At 37.3% G+C, this 21,562-nt stretch overlaps 1 protein-coding gene across 2 annotated transcripts in view; it reads right to left on the bottom strand.

The window, feature by feature from the left end:
* CDH6 (cadherin 6) overlaps window positions 1–21,562 on the bottom strand; it is a 131,129-nt gene that overhangs the window by 26,061 nt on the left and 83,506 nt on the right. For both annotated transcript variants that reach the window (XM_019930212.3, XM_073802034.1), the window contains exons 3-4: window positions 4,996–5,290; window positions 1,571–1,690 (exon numbers count right to left, since the gene is read on the bottom strand). In XM_019930212.3, coding sequence (XP_019785771.1) covers window positions 1,571–1,690; window positions 4,996–5,290 — 415 coding nt within the window. The remainder of the gene's footprint in view (window positions 1–1,570; window positions 1,691–4,995; window positions 5,291–21,562) is intronic.

Raw genomic sequence — 21,562 nt, 5'->3', positions numbered from 1 at the left:
TACCGAATTAACTAATTCCTCAGCAAATATACCCACCATCATGAATGCTCTGAGGATCTTCTAAACCACAAAACTGTGGTCTTATAAAAACACAGCATCAGTTGTCTCATAATGATCATCTTGTATGATCCTAGAGAATTTTTTCCCTAAAGCTGACGTGAACTTTAGTTCAACAGGTCCCAGCAGTGACCAACGTTCTTCAGTTAGGTAAAATTTATCTCTGTTGTTAGATGGTTATAAAATAATTAGTTTAAAGAACTCTAAAAGTTTGTCTAATTTCTATGTAAGGCTTATGCTTCAATTAGCAGCATTCTTTCAAAAATCACTGGAGAAGGCTTTATAACCTTCTCAGGTGGCACATTCCAGTGCTTAATGACTAGTGAAGCTGAAAATATCTTTTTTTATTTTTAACAAGAATACCTCAGACAACAGTTAGGAATGAACACCTCAATTTCATTCCTGCAGTGCTGGCTTCAGTGAAAGTGAAGCTGCTTTCTGTTCTCCAGATAATAGTACTTCTCTATTTAAACACGGGAGGTCACCTTAGCCTTCTGTCCTTTAAATTGAATAATTCTAATTTTTCGTCCTCATTGTTTTTAAACTCAACATTTCCTTTTTCCTTGGGATTCTTTCTAAGTTCATGGCACGTCTTACATCGATTTCCAACTGGATGTAGTGACCTAGAAAGGTTTTGATTTCTACTAACAATAATGGATGCTTAAAAATCGTATAAAAGGAACTCTACTCCTATTATGACAGCAAAAATATGTGTAGAATTTACTATACAATACAAGTGATATTTATTAAAAAACAGTTCATCATAAGATAGTATGCTACTCTGTGGAGATAGTAAAGAAAAATGAGATGTTGAAGAAGGATTCCATTAAGGCAATCCGTTTTGTTTTTTAGGGCAGTAGCAGTTAGGAAAAGCTAGACAACGTGACAACAAAAGTAAAATTTTAGTGGTTTAACTGAACTGTAGTGCCCTGTGCAGGCCAGTAAGAAGCTCTGCTCATGAAAACCCTTAGACATTCAGGCTGGAGACCCACTCGATACTGGTTTCCATCCATGATCACTGTGGCAAGAGGAAGGGAACATGGTGGGTTGTGCACCAGGTCTAAAAGTTTCGCTTGGAAATGACTCGTATCACTGCTACATTTTATTGGCCCCAATAAATCACATGGCTACATCTAGCTTCCCAGCAGGGTAGAGAGATGCGATCCTACTAAATAACTAGAAAAAGAAAAATCAGATTATGTATAAACAGCCCTACTGGCTATCAGAAGGAGTTGGCCTTTTAGCTTCATCTCAAACTGGAAAAGAGAATAAAACAATGTGTAATTTTTCTGAATCTCATCTGAATAAACATGGTGGATGAAAGATCCATTGTCAGATTTCTTGCTTAAAATGACCTGGATGTCATATTTACAAGTGTATCGCTGGTGTTGGGGAGATGAATCTAAGAAAATTCAATCACACTGATTGTTTTTATTAAAAAATATGCTAGCTCAGTTGAGCATGTCGATTAAAATTACAGATGGTAAAAAGAAGATACAAAAGGAATTCTAACCTGTTTCTGATTCAACTGAAAAATAGGGCTGCCCCTGTAGGATGCTATAGACAATTTTAGCACTGTTTCCGTACGTTGGATCATCAGCGTCAGTTGCAGTGACTTGCACAACAAATGTGCCTGTAATGACAGAAACATGAATTGAAAATAAATTAAGGGTTAATGACGGGTCCTTGATACCCACACATAAGGAAAAAGCACAATCTTACTTCTACAGAAAACTATCATGGCAAGGGAGTGAAGAACTACAGTGGGATGCTGGGCTAAAAAGCCTTGGATTTCTCACTCTGAAGGAATGTGATCAACATTAATAAATATTGTAAGGATTAAATTAAAGGGAAGCATGGGAATGATCATGACTTTGGGTGTAACTGATTCCAACCCATCTCCAAGGGTGAGATTTGATTGGATTCTTGCTACGGCAATTCTTTCAAGTTATCTAGGCCTAAATCTATTGGCATCTTGCACTATTTTTTCTACGAGGATTAGTGTAGGTATTGTTTAATCAGGAGGCCATTCGTGATTTTGCTGGAAATTTGCTGTGTCATAGGTGCTTTTACTCCTGGACTAGAACGTGCCGGTGTGGAGCCTGCAAATGCAGTAGCTATTTTGTGATCTTAGCAATGCCAGCCTGAGGACAAAGCTGAATAGGACAGAAAATTACACAGAAATATCTAGAACACAAATCAAACTATGTTCAAAGTCCACTTTACTTTTGGACTTAAGTAATGTGACCAATAAATGCTTGCATTGTTTAAAGTAATTTGAATTGTGTTTTCTGTTACTTACAAATAAAAGCATCCTAAGTGATAAATCTGATAATTCTAAGAGGTTGAAAGACCTTGAACCTTATGAGAAGTAGTTTTGGATTAAGTAAAGAATTAATTGGAATAGCAGAGGATACACATCCAGAATTTATAATCCCAAAAGATGATTATAATTAAATCCACAAAGAAGGCTATGTTGTTTTAGATTGGCATTCTTATCTTAGAGACCACAGTTAATAATAACCTTCAAAGTATCCCTAACCCCCAAGAAATTCCATGCAAATTTTTACATGTATATTACAATGAGAAGAAGTTCCATGGACTTTATCTGATTCTCAAAGGGGTCTGTGACTTCCAAAAAGGGTAAGACCCTCTGATTAAGATCATTTTATGGCTGACTTTTGGTATTCATATTAGACAAAGAGTAAGCATACTGCTAGAATTCTCCTGTCCACGAACAGGGCAGGGAAGTCACATTTAGGGAATATTAGAATTTTTACATTGCTTTTGTAATGTAAATAATTACATTATTTACAAATTACAAATTACATTATAATTACAAATTACATTTTGTAATGTAAATAGTAATTTTTACATTGCTTTTGTAATGTAATAAATTGTTCCATTTATTGAACAAATATACTGTACTGTGTTAGGGTTGGATGCTCTGGAGGTAGCATGTTGATGCATGAGATAGAGCACCCGTCCTTGTAATTTGACAAGGTATGTAGGGAAAATGAGAGCATATGATTTTAAAGCGAGGAGTAGTAGAAGTCAACAGACACCTACGTTCTTATTTGACATCAGTACAAAATTTGATTGCTTTTAGAATATGGTTATCTGGACACTTTGAGTGCCTATTAGTTGCCAGATGTGGTACTGGGGGCTCTGCACTTGTTTTCTCCTTTCATTCTTACGATAAGGATTAGGAGTTGATGTTTATTATTTCTTTTTTATACATATGGAACTGGAGGATCAGAGACATCAAGTCATTTATTTACCTAAGGCCACATTGCTGCTTATTAGTAGGGATAGTTTCAAACTTAGGTCTGTTTGTCGTCAAAGTCCTTTTTTTTTTTTTTTTTTTTTTTGCGGTACGCGGGCCTCTCACTGCCGTGGCCTCTCCCGCTGCGGAGCACAGGCTCCGGACGCACAGGCTCAGCGGCCATGGCTCACGGGTCCAGCCGCTCCGCGGCATGTGGGATCTTCCCGGACCGGGGCACGAACCCGTGTCCCCTGCATCGGCAGGCGGACTCTCAACCACTGCGCCACCAGGGAAGCCCCGAAGTCCATTTTTACTACCTTGTTATTGTCCCACTACCTTCATGTAATTCTTTTGGGATGCCTTTACTATCACAATAATGACATGTTAATTTATGATAATGATGAATGTCAACATAACTGTGCCTGTGTGCAGATTGGAAAAAGGCTTCTCTTCCTCAAGACGTGTTACGGCCAGCTACCCTCAAATATTCATAAAACATTTAATTCTATAATGACTTCAAGAGTACGCTGCCCCTTATATTGTGCAGTTACACTTTGCACATCTTGTTAGAGTTGCCCAGTGTGGTGCTGATGACCAGGCTGTCCTTCATTAATTCTTCCTGCCCTTTACCACGTAGAGGAAAAATATTTTTCCTAACAAATCTTCCTCTTAAAAGAATTCTAATCCTCCTCTTAACTTTGGTGATCATTTGTGATTTTTCTAACAAAAAGTGACTTCAAGTAATGAGATGAGTAACTTCTTCATGGGAAAAATTGAGATGTTTTATAATCATTTCTGTAGATTATGTATTTTCCAAGTCTTAGAATTGTGAACTGAAATGTCTCTGATATCCGACTCGCAAAATTATGGAAATGTTTTTTATTATGTAATTTAGCCCTTTTGAACTTGACACTGAATATAACTTAAAATAACCCTTTACACAATAGTTGAACATTTGTCATTGTCTCCCCTGAAGTGTTTTAATGTGGCTGACAGTGATGTCAGTAGGATTTTTTTTCTTAATTTAAATTCTATTTACCTTTTCCCAATCTAAGCAAATTAAATGCACACGTATTAACTTTAAAACTGGTAGTAGAATTGTGCACAAAATATTAATTTACCATATTAATGTCATGAAAGTCTCTTAATTTCTACCACTTAGTAAAGAACATATCCTCTAGACATCGTCTGCATATTGTTTATGGATTTTTTAAAAAGTTTTCTTTGAGTCTCTTTCTCAAATATAATTACTCTTTAGTCTGGACTGTAAATTCAGGGCTTTTGTTTTCCATTGGGGAGATCCTTACCTGAAGCCTAATACCACTATGGGCTAAGAGAAATAGAGAGGGCTGCTGCCTTTCAGTCCAAGAAATAAAGTGGGCATTTTGAGTGGGGGAGGAATTAAATGAAATGGTCTCTCCTCCCTCCCCCTCTCACCCTGCCACTTTTCATACCCTAATCACTAGAGGAAATGCTGTTTTCTTAAAAATAATAAAACTAGAGTCATATTAGGAGACACCGGTGCACTTACAAAAAGGACATAAATGGACTGTTTGAAACACAATGCTTCTAGAATTTAGCAGCTAAGTTCATTCAATTCAGCAAATTTCACTCATAGGACTTGTTATTCAGTTGATGTACTAGAGGAAATGGTTGAATCACATCTCACTCACCGACATCAGACATTTCAGGAACAGTGGCTGTGTAAACCTCCTTGGTGAATATTGGTTCATTGTCATTGATGTCATGGATCTTGATGATGAATTCAGACTCGGGCTCCACAGGTCTCCCTGTTTTTCTGTTTATGGCCTGAGCTCGAAGGATGTAAACAGGTTTTTCTTCCCTGTCCAGCCTCTTGGTGGCCTGTATATCCCCTGTGTTTTCATTGATAATGAAGAGATCTCCTGCTCCATCTCCTGAAAGGATATATTTAAGTGATCCATCTCCTCTATCCTGGTCTGAATGTAACTAGTGTAGAAAAAAAAATTAAAGAAAGTAAAAGTCAAGCATGTGATCCTGAACTGTTTGTCTTTATGATGCAATGCTATGTTAACTTTCATTCAAGTCTTTCTAAGGGTTGCAGATTGTTCTCTTTTACTATTTACTTAAATCCTCAGTAGTAAATGCCATTCGTTAATGAACATGTTTCCTTATAATCACAGAGATTTCCAGAAGTGGAACAGAGCTGGGATAAAATTTAGTAATCCTGATTTTGAAGAATGGAAAACTGAAGGCCAGAGCAATAGTAAGATGCCCAAGGACATAGAGGCCTGGCGGGAACAAAACTATTTTCACTACAGCTTTCAGATCTATTAATACACTCTCCCCCTCACTTTTATGTACACAGATACACTAGACAAGCAATATACTACTGAGAAAAGGATTTTGGTTTTTGAATCAGAGTGTACATTTTGCCACTACACATTGCTATCTTGGTGAATTTAGGAAAGCTAGTCAATCTTCTTGATTCTAATATGATGGAGATTATAGTCAATTTTCTAGGAAGATGTGAAATTTATTTATGAAATTCAACTCAAAGTGTTTGAGAAACATCTTAAGTGCTGTCAGGGACAATGCCTTGAGACCACCCTGACTAGGTAATTTACAAGATAAATTGGAATAAGAATTTACAAGATAAATTGGAATAAGATAAATTTACAAGATAAATTGGAAAAGAATATTTAACACATATTTTAGTTTAATATGGGAAAGGACCTTCTAAAAGATTAGATTGAATAGTCTGCCTTATGAAGCAGTGGGTTCTCTGTTCCTGAAGGTCATCAAGCAGAGGCTCTGATAAGATTAACAGCCAGTGAAATGGGTCCAGGTAAAGGGTTGCGGTAATGAACATGAAGATACCACTGAAGTGAAGAGGGCGATCCTAACTTGGAAAAGTAGCCCATGGGTTACTTACCCTGAACTTTATATCCACTCTATTGACTTCCCTGTTGTTTCTTTAGTTCCCTTTTCCCCACCTCAGCAAAAGTTTAGGCAGTATCTCATAGGTCTTCCAATAACCTAACCCTATTCACAAGTTTTTTCAAAAAGTGCTTTTTACCAAGGAGAACTGTTTTCAGATCTTAGTTGTAAGTGTCAGCTACATACAGACAAGTCAGCTTTAATGGCTAGTAGGACCCTGTGGGGCCCTCCTGGGTACAAAAGCCCCTCTGTGCTTCCTGTTTCTTGTTTGTAGAGAAAGGCTTTAGTCTCCTAGGTCTTTCCTGAGTTCCAAAGAGCAGACTCAAGCAGTTACTAATTAGGTAAGTGAGGGAATGCAGAAACAAAGGAAAAGCAAATAGTTCAGTGATAAAACAGAGTCCTAGTTCCTCCTGAAGAGATATACGTAACAATCTGACATATATTTTTGAGTTCTGCAGAAACTAAGCTCCCCCGCACAAGGTAGAGGATGGTGATTACATGTTACCACAAGCATGCAGATGCCAGATTCAGAAGGTTGATGATTATGATTCCTTGAAACATCACCCTGTTACCTCACCACCAACCAGTCAGAAGAAGGTCCATGAGCTGCAATCCTCATGCCAAATGTTGCCTTTAAAAACCCTTTCCTGAAAGCCATTGGGGAGTTTGGGCCTTTTGAGCATGAGCTGCCCATTCTCCTTGCTTGGTGCCTCCAATAAACACTGTACTTTCCTTCATTACAACCTGGTGTCAGTAGATTGGCTTTGCTGTGCAGCAGGTGAGCAGACCCAAGTTCTGTTTGGCAACAATCTCTACCTTATTTCAACTCTGTCTAAGTGGAATATAGGCTATGTTACAACAGTAATGGCAACAACAGCAGCAGGTAAACCATCTCTGTGTTCTCTTGATTGATACTGCATGGAATGTTCAGAGTAATGTCTACAAACACATTTGAAAATAGAGTCTCAGGGGAAAAAGGGACTTAAAAAATATGTAACCCAGACTTTCTAAAAGTATGTCCCATGGAATATCATTTACACAAAATGCTGAGGAAAAAGCGTTCTGTGGCCCAATAATTTTGGGAAATACTTCGTATTCTGCCTCTTTCTTAGAGTCACCCAGTGCCCATTAACTTAGGAAAGGCTGTGAGTACCTATAGTCCACAACTAAACATCATTTAATCTAGCTTTCCTGAACTTTCTTATGTAATGAATCCTTTTTGGGTGTGATCCGTATTGATATTCCCCAAAACAGTTTTCCAAGAAACTCATTTTGGGAAACATGAGATAATTGAATCCATCACTGCGAGAGTCAAGAAAACTGAGGCTCCTATATGTAGTGTTTCCCAAATCACGCAGCTCATGTGAGAGTCAGATTAGAACTTGAGTGCAAGAAGAGGCTTATCGATTATTCCGTGCAACCTTCTCATTTTGAGAGATAAACTGTGTCTAATGCCACACAGCTACCACTAGTTAATAGCAGAGTTTGAGGAAGAGAATATTATTTATACAATTAGTGGCCTTGAAAGCAATTTGACAGAAATCATGCAAGATAAGTGCGAACGGGGAGGAAATTGCTTAGAAGTGAGACAAACGCAATAAGAAATGTAAAACAAGAGCACTCCATGATTTGTGTAATGTGATGTGCTAAGAAAACGCTGAAACCCTGACTACACAGAAAGAGTCACTGGGGAAAGTTTTAACTCTCCATCGTCAAATTCTTATGACTGAAGAGAGCTCTTAAAAAGCTATTTCATTAACTCATGAGTAATGAAACCAATGTCACTGCCCTTTGGATCTGGCTCTAGGACAGCCATGGTCAGCAGCCTGGCACAGTGCAGGGGGCACCACACCAGGAGTCCCAAGTGTGGGCCTTGCTCATTCTCTCTCTCTCAATAGGACAGTCAATTAACTTCCAAGCCCTGGGATCCTTATCAGAAAATGAAGATAATTGAGCTACAGGACAAGGCTGTAGTGAAGCACTAAGAGACTATATACAAATACTATGTTAGTTCCTACATAAACATGCGATAAAAGCATGTGTTTTATAAATTATAAAGTGTCTTCCAAATGTAAGATATTGTTACTATTATTAGCTCTTAGTTCACAATAAACAGGTTTTTGCTTTTGACTTTGAGAACTTTGTTCTGAGGCCTTTGAAAACCCAATTTTACAAACACATGGTATCTCTAAGGTAAAATCTGTTATCAAAAGCCAGCATTCTTCTATCAGGTGGCCATTGCTATCTTTCCACATGATTTATTATATCCTGCATTCCACTAGATTATAGACTCCCCTCAGCCGGTTCTTTCATCACTTTCAATATGTAGTTGTTGCACAATTAGTAGGTGAATACCACATTGGATGACAAGATTTATTCAGGTAAAAGTAATCAGAAACTTATTTTTAGCTGTCAGGGGAGACCATTTCGATGACTTATAGAACAAACACCAAGACAATGTAAAAGGGCAGTGGAGATGCCAACTAAGAGCGTGAACAGGGATTGCTCTGCAGATCCCAATTCTGATTTATCAATATTTGAAAACTAGTGGGAAAGTGCATCTCTTCACTCAGGCATTGTATAATAATAAAACAATTTAACCTCATCCCCCTCCCAGTGCAGTGTTTGCATCTGATGGAGCGCACAGAATAGAAACCTCCAGAAGCCTTTGTGTGCTCTTTCCCCCTCTACTTCCCTTCCACTGAACCCCCCTGAGGCCAGTTCTTTTTTCTCTTCTTGGGGAAAAGAGGAAACGTAAGAAGACATCAGTGCAAGTGAAAGCGGTGGTGACAAGCAGACATTAGGGGTTTATTGAGCTCTTAGAGTTTAATTGGATTTTTTTCTTTTGTGATGTCATTCATCATGGCCACTGTAAAAGGCAGAAGTTAAACAACAACAAATAAAAGGTTGTATGCTGCCCGAGGCATGTTTTTACTAATTTCAGTTTAATGTGGCTGTTCCATTAAGTTTAATCATCTGGCTCACTTCTAACGATTCACCATCAAGTAAAAATTATCCACTTCCCTCGGAAAGTCACATTTCACCTGGGGCTCGCAGGACTTTTTACTACTGTACCTGGAGCATTTTGTTGCAGAAGAAGCTCTTGGTCTTTGCTTGTTTTTCTGTTGACTTATCATCATTTTTTTAAGTGTAGCATCTTGACAAATAAATACAAGGATCTGGGGTTGTAGATACGGCCCCATCGCAGGCATCGCTAAAGCGGTGCCAGTATCTTTTTATCTGCTACGTATGCCACCTCCCGACTTGATTTTGTCTCTAATTCAAAGGTATAACACTAACTGTACAGATTTTTAGTGGTTTATGGAGCTAGTTAATGCTGCCCCATTCCCCCCATTCCCTATGTGTCACTGAGTCACTTGTCTTAAGTCAGTAACCAAACTGAATCTTCTAAGCATATACATCGTTGAGACAAGAAAGCAGCGTTTAAACAGAAGTTTACCTACATGGCACATCTGGAAGTACCTACAACAGCCTGAAAGGGGCTTAGGGAAGGAATTATGTGATTTTTTTTGCTGAAATAAAAAAATGGGTTATGACTAATACGCTCATAGAGTGTAATGTGGCCCTTTAAGAAATGTAATGATTGCTAATCTGAAATGTTATAAGAATCAGAGAACAGCTGTGGTGAAAAGATGTTGTCTGATTGGGATTGAAGTGTAGAAACTGGAGTTACAGCAGAGAGAACACCTTTGTGCTAAATAGATTGAATATTATTTTAAATTGGGAAAATAGATTTACAGTCAACTTAGGACAAATTGAAGCTTAACTGAATTCAATATGTATATGTATATATGAGTGTGTCTATACATACATCTCTCTACATAATGCATGTATACATAATGCTAATAAATATGCTTAACGTAAAAATTGTGAAGAGCTTGTTAGGTAGAGTTTATGTCAGGAAGAAATTTCTTGAAGTACATGGCAGGGATTAGGAGTAGATTCTGTTTCAGAGATCACAGGGGTAGGTAAATAAAAATATCTTTTTTTTTTTCTTTTTCTTTTGCGGTATGTGGGCCTCTCACTGTTGTGGCCTCTCCCGTTGCAGAGCACAGGGTCCGGACGCACAGGCTCAGCGGCCATGGCCCACGGGCCCAGCCGCTCCGCGGCATGCAGGATCTTCCCAGACCCGGGCACGAATCCGCGTCCTCTGCATCGGCAGGTGGACTCTCAACCACTGCGCCACCAGGGAAGCCCTAAAAATATCTTTTAATAAAATTTTATATTACATATTTTAATATGCTGTATTTGGATGTTAATGATTATTATGAATTAATTTATATCTAATTTATATTTAATTTATGTTTTTTACAAGTTAAAATGCTGAGGGCAGCATATTTTTGTGGCAGGTTGTTGGAACTAGACATGCAAATTCTCAGGCCCCATCTACCTCCAGAATCAGAAACTCAAAGGGTGTGGCCCAACAATCTGTGTTTTAAGAAGCCCTCCGGGTGACTGTGATGAGAGCTCAAGTTTGAGAATCACTGCCTTAACTAGTACAATCATAATGCATGCATGGTCTTGGGCAAGGGAAAGAAATGGGTATGTAGTAGTCGGGTAACCTTGGGGAACTTAGTTAATTTCTCCAAGTCTTATCTCCCTCATCTACATAAGAATAATACCATACTTAGTTTACAGGTAGGTTGGTCTGAAAATTAATAAAACAATGTATGTAAAATGCTTAACAGAAGGCCTAGCTCAGAGATATGCATCAATAAATGATTCTTACATCACAGACAGGAAGTATTCAGAAGGTGGACTTTGAAGGTGGAAACATTTGGGTCTGAATTCTGACTTTCCTATTAATCAACTAAATTAATTAAGTTATCATAGTTTTCATAGGTCATCTTTAAGACAAAACTCAAAATAACTAATTTTGCCAGATATTCCTCTTCTACTTGTCCATTAAATGTAGATATTCCTTAGGCCTATGTCTTAGGTCCTTGTCTTTCCTCATTTCACATACTCTCTCCAAATGAGATTATCTATTTTCATGGATTAAACTATTATCTCTGTGCCATTAATGTCCAAATCTCTATAAAACCTCAGGACAGACATTTTCGTGAGATACAGAGTCAAGGATACAGTGATTCCCAGGCAAGTCTCTTGGACAACTCACACTCAGTACTTCCCAGTTGACGTCATTACCTTCTCTCCCAAACCATTCTTCCTCTTGTATGTCCCATCTCTGTAAGGACCACCAGAGAGTCACCCTAGAACCTTCCTTCTGCCTCCATCTCCAAATTCATTAGGCCCCTAACTCCTGCCAATTCTACCTCTTAGCTATATCTTGACTCACCTCCTACTTGTCTCCATTCCCACTGGTGCCACCCTGGTCCAATTCACCACCATTTCTCTTTGACCTATTGCAATGAGGCTCTCTGAACACACACTCAGTCTTGCTTCCTTTCCATCTATTTTCCTTTCTGTGACTAGATGAACTTAAACAACACCATCAACAACTTTCAAGATACCACTCTTTTCTAGCTGAATCCTTCAGTGTTTTCTCTTTACTCTTGGGATAAGGCCCCTAGCCCCACTCAGCATGGCCTCCAAAGTCTCCACAGTCTCTGCCCCTCTCCTTAGCTTCCTCAGCCATCATTCTCTCCTTGACACTCTTTGTTCTAGTGTACTGTACGTATTGCAGTTGGTTGAAGATACATCAGACTCTTTCATATCTAGGCCTCCTTGCATGTGGTCCCCTTGGTGTAAAGTCCTTTTAAACACCTTCACCTGGTTAATCCAATTCATACATCAGGTCTTTGTAATCTTGATTTCCTCAGGGAAGTTCTCCCTGAGCTGCTAGTCTAAGTTATAGCCTCCTGTTCTACACTCCCAATTTCTTCCCCAGTTAGCCATCAGTACATTCTCAATTTTTTTTTTTTTTTTGAGAATTTCACAGCTGTTTTCATGTTTCAGTCAGCAAACAGCTAGATGGCAAATTTCATGATTAAAAAAAGCATCAAGCCTGTCTGGTTCACTTCCGTATTCTCAGCACCCAACATATCAGCACATTATAGATCTTCAATAATTAATGATTGCAAAGAAAGAAAGAATGAATGTTATAAAGATAAAATTGGATAAAATATCAATAATCAATGAAGGTTTCTGGAACCTAGAAGGTAATCAATAAATCTTAGTGTCCTCCACCCCCTTTCTCACTTGATTTTAGGATAATTCTATGTATCAAGAATATATGTTCCTGAAGCTGCCAGATAATTTAGCAATTACTACCAGAAACTAAGCACATTGTCTAGTCTGAGCAGTCAGAGAGCAATTCAAGTTATCACCTCAGATATAAAAAATTTTCTTTAATAACCAATTAAACCTCAATAATAAAGCCAACCTGTATTGGATTTGTTCAAAAGAGCAGATGTTATAAGTACCTTGACCCATTATAAGTGCTGGGACAGAAGTCATCTGTTAAGGGTGAAGAAGTTTCAAGAATGAAGCTGATGGAAAATGAATGGAAAATTCTCCATTTCACAGAAACATTGTTCTATTAAAATATAGTTTAACTGTCAACCAAGGCCATTTAAAAACACTTATTGGCCTGAAGAGCTGCATAAGGCAATGAATAAAAAACTATAATAAAAAATAATAAAATAAATAAAAATCTATATAAATATTAGATAAAAAATAAATATTAGATAAAAATCTATTAAATGTTAGAATAAATTCTATATAAATTAGAATAAAAAAATCTAATACCTGCCTTCTATACCTTTGCAAATTAGCCTTGGAAATACTTACCCGTACATAAAAGAAAGCAAATAAAAGCAGAAATTAGACACTTCGGTATTCTTATTAAGTATTAGTTAGGAATAACAAGGTAAAGGAAACGCTAGAGAACAATACAGAGGGAACCTGTGAGTTGGACAAGGTGGAGTCAGGGGACATGTTAGCTCTTTGATGGTTTAGGAAGACTTCTTGGAGAAGGTTGGATCACCGAGGGGAGAAAAATGGCTTGGCAACCAGTATGAGCACGTGGCATGGTTTCAAGGCTCTGTGTGGGAGAAAATCAGAGAAGGCCTTGAGTATGTACCTGGAATAATAAAAGCAATAAAGTCAGCTAAAATAGAAGCGTCCTTCCCTTGAGGTGCAGGGTCACATATTTTCTCACACTGCATTCAGATGTGCACGGGAAGATGCAGCTTCCTTATTATTTCTTTCTTTTTTTTATCCCTCAAGCTCTAATCCCATTGAGTACTAGGAACTCGATATTAGGTTGAATATTCAGTCAATATTCAGTAATTTAGTGCAGTCCAATAAAATCTGCCTGATTCAATAATACAGTCTCTTTAGATAACTATTTTAAATAAATCCCAGTCTTTCTGGGTTTTGCTTTCTCTCTTTGCCCCTGATTCATTCCAAGATGACATCTGGGTGTATGAAGAGGAGAGACCCACATGGCACAAATCAGAGGAAAATTCGGGGCTTTTGGAGCTAAGGGCAGTCCTGTACTGCCTCTGGTCCACTGGTCTCTAGACAATAGCTCTCATCCATTACTTTCCTCAGGGGCATCTATGGTTTTGGCAAGTGGAATCACGATCTCAGCTCTCCAGGGTCCAAGGTGACTAGTCCCACCCTGCCTGCCTCCTTGGTATCACATACCCCCTGATGTCTGAGTATCACTCCTCCATTGCCCTTGGCAAATGTGGACTTAGCCACAGGGTTGCTTTGTCCTTGGTAGGTACCAGCAAAGAGATCATCCACCCTTTTCTTGCCCTGGAGAAGCCCAGGAGCTTAAAGGAGCTTCTCCTCCACCACATGATTGCCTCAAAGGGAAACGGGCAAAAACCCACTTTGTTTTCACCTTTATCCACAAACTTGCCACAGCTTCCCACTGCCCCCTTTTCCAGACTTCAGATACGATGTCTCAGAGAAGTAGAAATGACTTTAGATACACACAGGGCTGTGTGTTTTTGTGTTTAATAGCCAGGAATGTGAAATGCCTCCCTCAGTTTCAGGAATACCCCACCACTTAAGTTTTGGTGGGAGGAAGAGACAATTCCCACCATAAAAACTGAGAAGATAACTGGGGGGTAAGAATGACCAATAGCCCAGAGCCCGGCACCAATAACTTTTGGTAACTACATTTATAAATGGGATTCGTAAGTTTTATCCGAATTGGCCAGGCTCATCTCTTGATATGTTAAATGGGCTCTAGAAGAATCAGGACAATCTCTTTTCCTCTGACAAAACCTAGGTTCAGGCTGCCTCCATCTCCCATTTTCTTTTTTGATTATACTGTGTTGCCGCTTATCATGACTAGAAAACATTATATCCTTCTATATAATATAAATAATTTGATTGATTTTTAGAACAGTGTAAATATTTTCTCTTTAAAGCTTTCTCTTACATGATCAATCATTTGGCAATGGGTCTGTCTGGAATTTGGGAAAATAATAATAGCAGACATTTATGAAGCCCATCCTATGGGCCAGGAAATGTGCTGCTGTTACACAGATTATATAATTTGTTACTCATTATGACCCTCTTCCTATCACCTCAACTGATGAGGAAACTGAGGCAAGGTAAGAGTTTAGTAACTTCTCAGCATCATACAACCAATGGGAGAAGGATTGGAGTCCAGGCAGTCTGACACCACAGTCTAGTCTGTTAACTGCAACATAAATATTTTCTCTGGATATTCACATTCAGTTCTATGACATTCATTAAAGGTTTATCCTGTACCAAACAATATTTTAAGTGCTGAGTTACACAGATCTATCTAATTCAGGATTTTTTGACCTCTGCTCTATGAACATTTTGGGCTGGGTAACTCTATTCTGTGTATTATAAGATGTTTAGCAGCATCCCTGGCCCCTACCCACTAGATACCTGTAGCACCTTTCAAGTTGTGACCACCAAAAATGTCTCCAGACGTTGCCAAATGTCCCCTGGGGGGCAAAATAGCCTCCTTTGAGAACCACTGATTGAATCCTATATCTATCTATCTATCTATTAATATCATCTATCTATCTATCATCTATCTATCAATATCATCTGTCATCTATCTATTATCTATCTAATCTATCCTTCAATCCTTTTTTCCTCAATGCGTACCTTGTAACTTTAAAAATACGTTCATATAATACCGTAAAGTGCTCTGCATCTGCAGAGATTCCACATGACCCCACTCAATTCAATCTTTTACCTTTGTTAGATTTAATAAGCACTGAAACAGACCTTGTGTTATATGAAGGAGAATTTTTGACAAAACTGCTAAAAGCAAAAGAATTTTAAATCTAAACTCAGAGAAATGTATTAATTCCCTTGACATTTATCCTTTACACTCAATACCTTGAATTTAATGTCAAAAGTACCAGAGTAACTATTAAATGAACAAAACTTTAGTGCTATAATAGTTGTGGTAAGCAGAATAATGGCTCTCCCAAAGATGTTCATGTCCTAATTCCCAGAACCAATGACTATGTTACCTTACATGGCAAAAAAGACTTTACAAGTATGATTAAATAAAGATTTTGAAGTAGTGAGACTGGATTAACCACATGAGCCCAATGTAATCACCAGGGTCCTAATAAGGGAAAGAAGTAGGGGAGAGCTGGAGTCAAAGAAGGAAATGTGATGATGGAGCAGAGGTCAGAGAGAGAGACTGAGATAGAGAGAGATTTGAAGATGCTATGCTGTTGTCTTTTGTGGAAGGGACCATGAACCAGGGAATGTAGTCAGCCTCTAGAAGCTCAAAAAGACAAGGAAACGGCTCCTCCCCTACAGCCTCCAGAAAGACATCTTGCGGCACCTTGATTTTAACCTAGCGAAACCCATTTCAGACTTTTGACCTCCAAAGCTATAAGATAATAAACTTGTACTATTTTAAGCCACTAAGTTTGTGGTAATTCATTACAGCAGCAATAGGAAACTAAGGTAGTTTTTTTGTTGTTCTTTTTTGAGGGGGGAGGATCTTAGTTCCCTGACCAGGGATCAAACCCGGGGCCATGGCAGTGATAGTGCCTAGTCCTAACCACTGGACCGCCAGGGAAGTCCCACTAAGGTAGTTCTTTACCTTTGGAATTCAAGGTGAGCTGGAACTGCATGTGGTCCTTCAAGAATTTCAGTGAAGAAAGAAGAAAACTAACACTTGGTGAACATTTACTATGTGTTAGGTACTGCAGGAATGCTTTGTTTGTTAATCAATAATACTCAGAATGGCTCCAGGAAGTAAGCTTTATTTTCTCCACTTTTTTCAGAGAAACTGAGGTTAGGGAGGTTAAGTAACTTATCCAAAGTTAAGAGCAGAGCCAGGGAGGTTACCAAGATCTGCCTGACTCCATCAGAGTCACTCTCTGACTCACATCAGAGAATACTACCAAAAAGCACTCCCTACCATGATTATAAACGTTTCTGGATTCATTATATTATTATATTAGCCCCCAGGCTAAAGTATTTGTAAATTCTATTGGCACAAATGGTACAAATTATAATAGATGTTATTGTTCATTTGGGATTTATCAATTAAACAAATGCATTTTGGTTTATTCACTGCATGAAGTTATTTCCCCAAAAAGGAGTTGTTTACTGCCTTTTGCTTGGCTCTGGAAGACCAAGGTCTTTGGCAGACTGAGACATTAGTCTGACCTCCTGCTTAGTCTAACATTTTCATTTAAAAAAAGCCAGTGGTAAATCAAGCTGAGAGCCAGATATCCAGTCAAAAATTGATTTAGTAAGGCATTGTACCTCACCAATTACAATCCTACTTTTTGCCTTATAATGTAATCTCTTCAGCACTTACCAAATCTAAGGACACACACACACACACACACACACACACACACACACACACTCCCCTTGCCTCCTCTCTCTTTCTCTCTGTAAAAATACACTTTGGAAGAAAATATTAATAGATAAATGCAGACATCTGAGACACGATGATTCAAGCAGCAGAAATTTTAAAAAAATTATGCTCCTCACTAGTTAATGGACTTTTCCCCAAACGTGTTTTTCTTCAAAGGTAAAAAACATATTGGAAAAAAAAAAAGAAAAATATTGGATATAATATTCTTATGTAGATTCTTACTTAGAATCTAAAAAGTTAAAGCCATAACTTTATAAAACAAGTAGTTTGCTTTAGGGAGAAACTATTTCTCATTCAAATTCATAACTCTCAAGCATCCTGTACATGTCCAATAAATGATGATTAAACTGAATTCTGTAACCCACTCATATACTCAAGGAAATAATGGTGAGCAATTCTAGGAGAAATGATTATGAGTTCATTAACTAGTTTTTAGTTTTATTGCATGGCAGTAGCTTATAAATTTTTAAATAATTTGAACAGCTTTGTTTTTTGTTTTTGTTTTTTCTTTAAGAGAATAACTGGGAAACAATCAGTGAAGAGAAATGTGTGCTGTCTGGATGGCCATGCTAGGGAAAGTGTGCTCATGATGATGTTAGTGCCCTAAATTCAAGTGCTCCAACTCCTAAGCCCTGTGCTACTCTTCCATTGCCCACCATGCCTGAAATACTCTCTACTACTTGAACATGGTAATAATGTGGTATAAGGGAAGAGTAGTAGACTAAACCATGTCAAAAAGCGTGGACTCCAGCTTCACCTTTGGCACTCTGCTGGCAATGGCACTGTGGTCTCTTAACCCCTCGGGGACTCTGTTTCCTTACACCCAGAAGGATTAAATTCTGCTCAACTGAGAGAGTGCTTAGGCAGATCATGAGGAATGCTTGTACACATGAAAACACTTTATAAACTGTAGTACTTGATAAAATGTGGAAAAATATTATCACTGCTCCTATCTCATTACAAATTTTCTGCAATAAAACTCTGCTAAAAAACAATCTAAGAAGCTTCTTCACCTACCAGGGGATGATTTCCCTTGTGTTGTGTTTTCTGTTCTGTCCCTCCCATGCAGCACCCTCCCCTTCTTTGAAGTTATTTGATGGTTTGAATTGCAGTAAAGATTCTGACTGTCTCATTATCATTTTAAAACTCAAGTAAGTGATGTCTAGACTGTTGAAAAGGAGATAAAACTGAATAAAGTACTGCCACTGAAGTCTGCCCAAGTCACTTCATTTTCTTGGTTTGATTTTAAAACAATATTTCCCTTTAAGAGGCAGGTAGATTGGTAATCACCAAGATCATAGCTTTCATACAAGGTAAATGATTCCCCTCTTTTGTTCTTTTTACGGAATACACACAGTTCGGAGGGTAGATAGAACACTCAAGATACAAATGGATAATAAAGTAATTTCTTATACTCCACTCTACCTTATTGATTTCTTTTCAGAAATTTTTAAACACTTTTATTTGGCAGTAATCTCAAACTTAGAGAAGATGCAAATATAAAAAATGCTTTACTTGATTTCTAAAGGGAAAGTTTGCTTCCTGGAGGGTATTTATCTTCATTGGAAAAACAAAAAAGAAAACCTAGGATGTAGATTAAGTAAATGAGCCAGATTCTTATGCTTCACGATTTATGAAAAGAAAACAATAAAGCATGCTAAAGTTTTGCATAACTGTTTTAAAGCAGAACTTTCTTTGCATCTCCTCTTTCATGTTCGCTTCTGAACTGTACTCATAATATAAACAGTAGAAAGAGTTAAGATGTGATTATTTTCCAGAAATGATTATATTTCTTGTGAGAACTCAAAATATGTTGATTAGAAGAATATATAGTTGGTACAAAAAGAATTAGTCGTTATATAGAATTTTTCTCTCTCTGTTATCCCATTTTTCTGTATAGTTGATTTTTTTTGTGAATCATTGCAATCAACATTCTCAGGTCTTAAATGATTTCTCTTTTACTGAGCACTTGAATTATCTGCACAGTGTAGCTTAGGAATTTTAAGAAAAAAATTTGTTTTTATTAATGAACTCCGGCTTTTTCTCATTTTGTTTCAAACTTTCTTCTACTGAGATCCTAAATAATGTCTGATTTTTCATTTCTAAAAGTCTTAAAGGAACCAACTTTTATATTATTTGCTATATATTTTCACTTTTATCTTTCCTGTTAGTTTATGCACATACAACTAACTGTGTTATCTTTAATTTCTCTGGTTTGCACTAAGGAAGCTTGAGTTTTCTGCTATTATATCATAAAATACCTATGTCATTTTGATGTGAAATTTCCAGAGGTAGTTTCTGTGGAAAGACTTTCATGATGATTTGGTTTATATGTTTACTATCTAATATATCCTTGAACTTTAAAGACTAGATTTTCAGTTGTCAACAACACAAAACGCTATCGATGATATCCATATCAAATCATCCACATCAATAAATTGGGAGGCAGCTTTTAGACACCACAGCAGTTTTTTATCTTTTGTGGTCCCTGCAGCTTAATTGAAGTAATATTTGACTGTTTCCAATGTGCAAAATCTGTGCTAGATATCTTTAAGGATAAAAATATGAGTGAGGTATAGTCTAGGGTCCTGTGGAGTTTATAAAGATACAAGTATTCAAAGGTTTAAATTCAATATCTAAAGTACTAATTTGAAAGACCAGACCTAGGACCCAATATAAAAGAGTACTCAATATATTAAAGGTCAAAGTTTAACCTTAAACAAGGAATTAATTATTTAGCTCTTAAAAAATGTAATTAAACAATTAAATCAAAAGTAATTTTCCCACAATAATAAACTTTGGTGCAATAATATAAGGATCTCATGATATTAAATCCCACTTAACAACTTAACTATGATAATTCCAGTTTAAAACATTATACCCTAAGTGCGATAGTCATTTTTGATTGTTAGATGCATTGAAGTTTTATTGAAAAAATAACAAGACCTAACCAGACTCTTAACATTTCACAGTAGTTTAAATATTCAAAAACATAAACTCCAAATTGTGGTGTTAAGTAATGATGTTTTAAAATGAAATGATATATAGCCTTAATAGGAGGATCTACAAAAGTTACCAGGATCATCAAATTACATAAAGTGTAGTGCTCATTTTAGTTTTAGTTTGGTTGGGATAATAAAGAAAACTTTGTGTTGTTATATATACTTGGCCCTCTGAATTGCTGGTGATGAGTTGTGTTTGCAGCTGCCTTAGCTGCTCTGGCACCATCTTCTGGCCCATAATACTTGACTTCAGAGAATGAGACTGAACATTAGTGGAATCATCAACTGGGCACTTTTGGTTCATCCTTCTCTTCACCTTTCCTGTTTTCTGAAGATGCACTTGATAGTAGGATGCCTTCCCTCCTTATTCTGGTGTTCCCTTAGTACCTTCCTAGTGAGTACCATATGCTGACCCCATTCTAAGCTCTTTCTCGTATTAACTTAATTAATCCTCACCTCAACAACTTTATTGCTCCCCTCATTTAACAGCTGAAGAAATGGAGAGCAGAGAGAGGTTAAATAACTTGCCCAAGATTACCCAGGTAGTCACAGTGTAGCTGAGGCTCAAACATAGGCAGGCTGCCCACGCTATTAACTTTATAGTCTCTGGTGAATAATTGTTGAATGAATGAAAGCCATTTTCTCTCCAAATCTATTTGAAAATGCAAGAGCTGAGATAAATTCTTCAGCTGCCTTCTTAACTCCAATCTCTGTTCCCTCTAGTCAGCATTAAATCCCACATCCAGACGGATACGTCAGGCTTTTTGTTATGCTTTCATTACTGCCCTCAGGTCTTCTGAAGCACACCAATTCACCTAAAGTATTTATCCATATATCTTACACGTGTATACATTTTAATCTTTTAAAGTGCCTCCCTTTTCTTGTGCATATGTGTTCTCTGTGAATAGAAAACTGGAAGAAACTATAAATATTTTTCCTGTGAAACATTTTGGCATGCTGCTTTTCTTCTTATTCCAGGCTGCATAATTTCAAATTTGATTCCTCACACTGACCTTTGAGAATAGCTGTTGTTATTTGTACTTATTTATCAATAATGGCAATAAGAAAAAAACCTCTAATTCTCTTATGGAGAATTCTGTACTTTCTTTCAATATCTTCTTCAATTCTAGATGGAAAGATAGGTATTCAAAGAATATTGATATATTTAGCACACTCATGATATGATATATGTCATGTATGTATCAATATATGATGACAATGTATATTACATTATCATCTTAATAACTGGCAATGTAAAAACTTGTAGGAAGGTGGAGCTTGCTAACAGCAGCCTACATCTATACAAAAAGAGTTGAATCCTTGAGTTTCCAATGATACATTAACATCTAAATATAATCTCTAAATTTGATGAAGGTTGTTAAAGGCAGGACCCCTTCCAAAACCCATTTATTTTTGGTAGAAAAGGGTAGAATATTAGAAAGACAGCTTTTAATTTTGACTAGAGGTAGGGCACTCTAA

Source organism: Tursiops truncatus, chromosome 3 (assembly GCF_011762595.2).
Source record: "Tursiops truncatus isolate mTurTru1 chromosome 3, mTurTru1.mat.Y, whole genome shotgun sequence".
NCBI classification, from domain to species: domain Eukaryota; kingdom Metazoa; phylum Chordata; class Mammalia; order Artiodactyla; family Delphinidae; genus Tursiops; species Tursiops truncatus.
The sequence above is the reverse complement of the archived record's forward strand: the minus strand, read 5'-3'. Positions and strand labels throughout refer to the sequence as shown.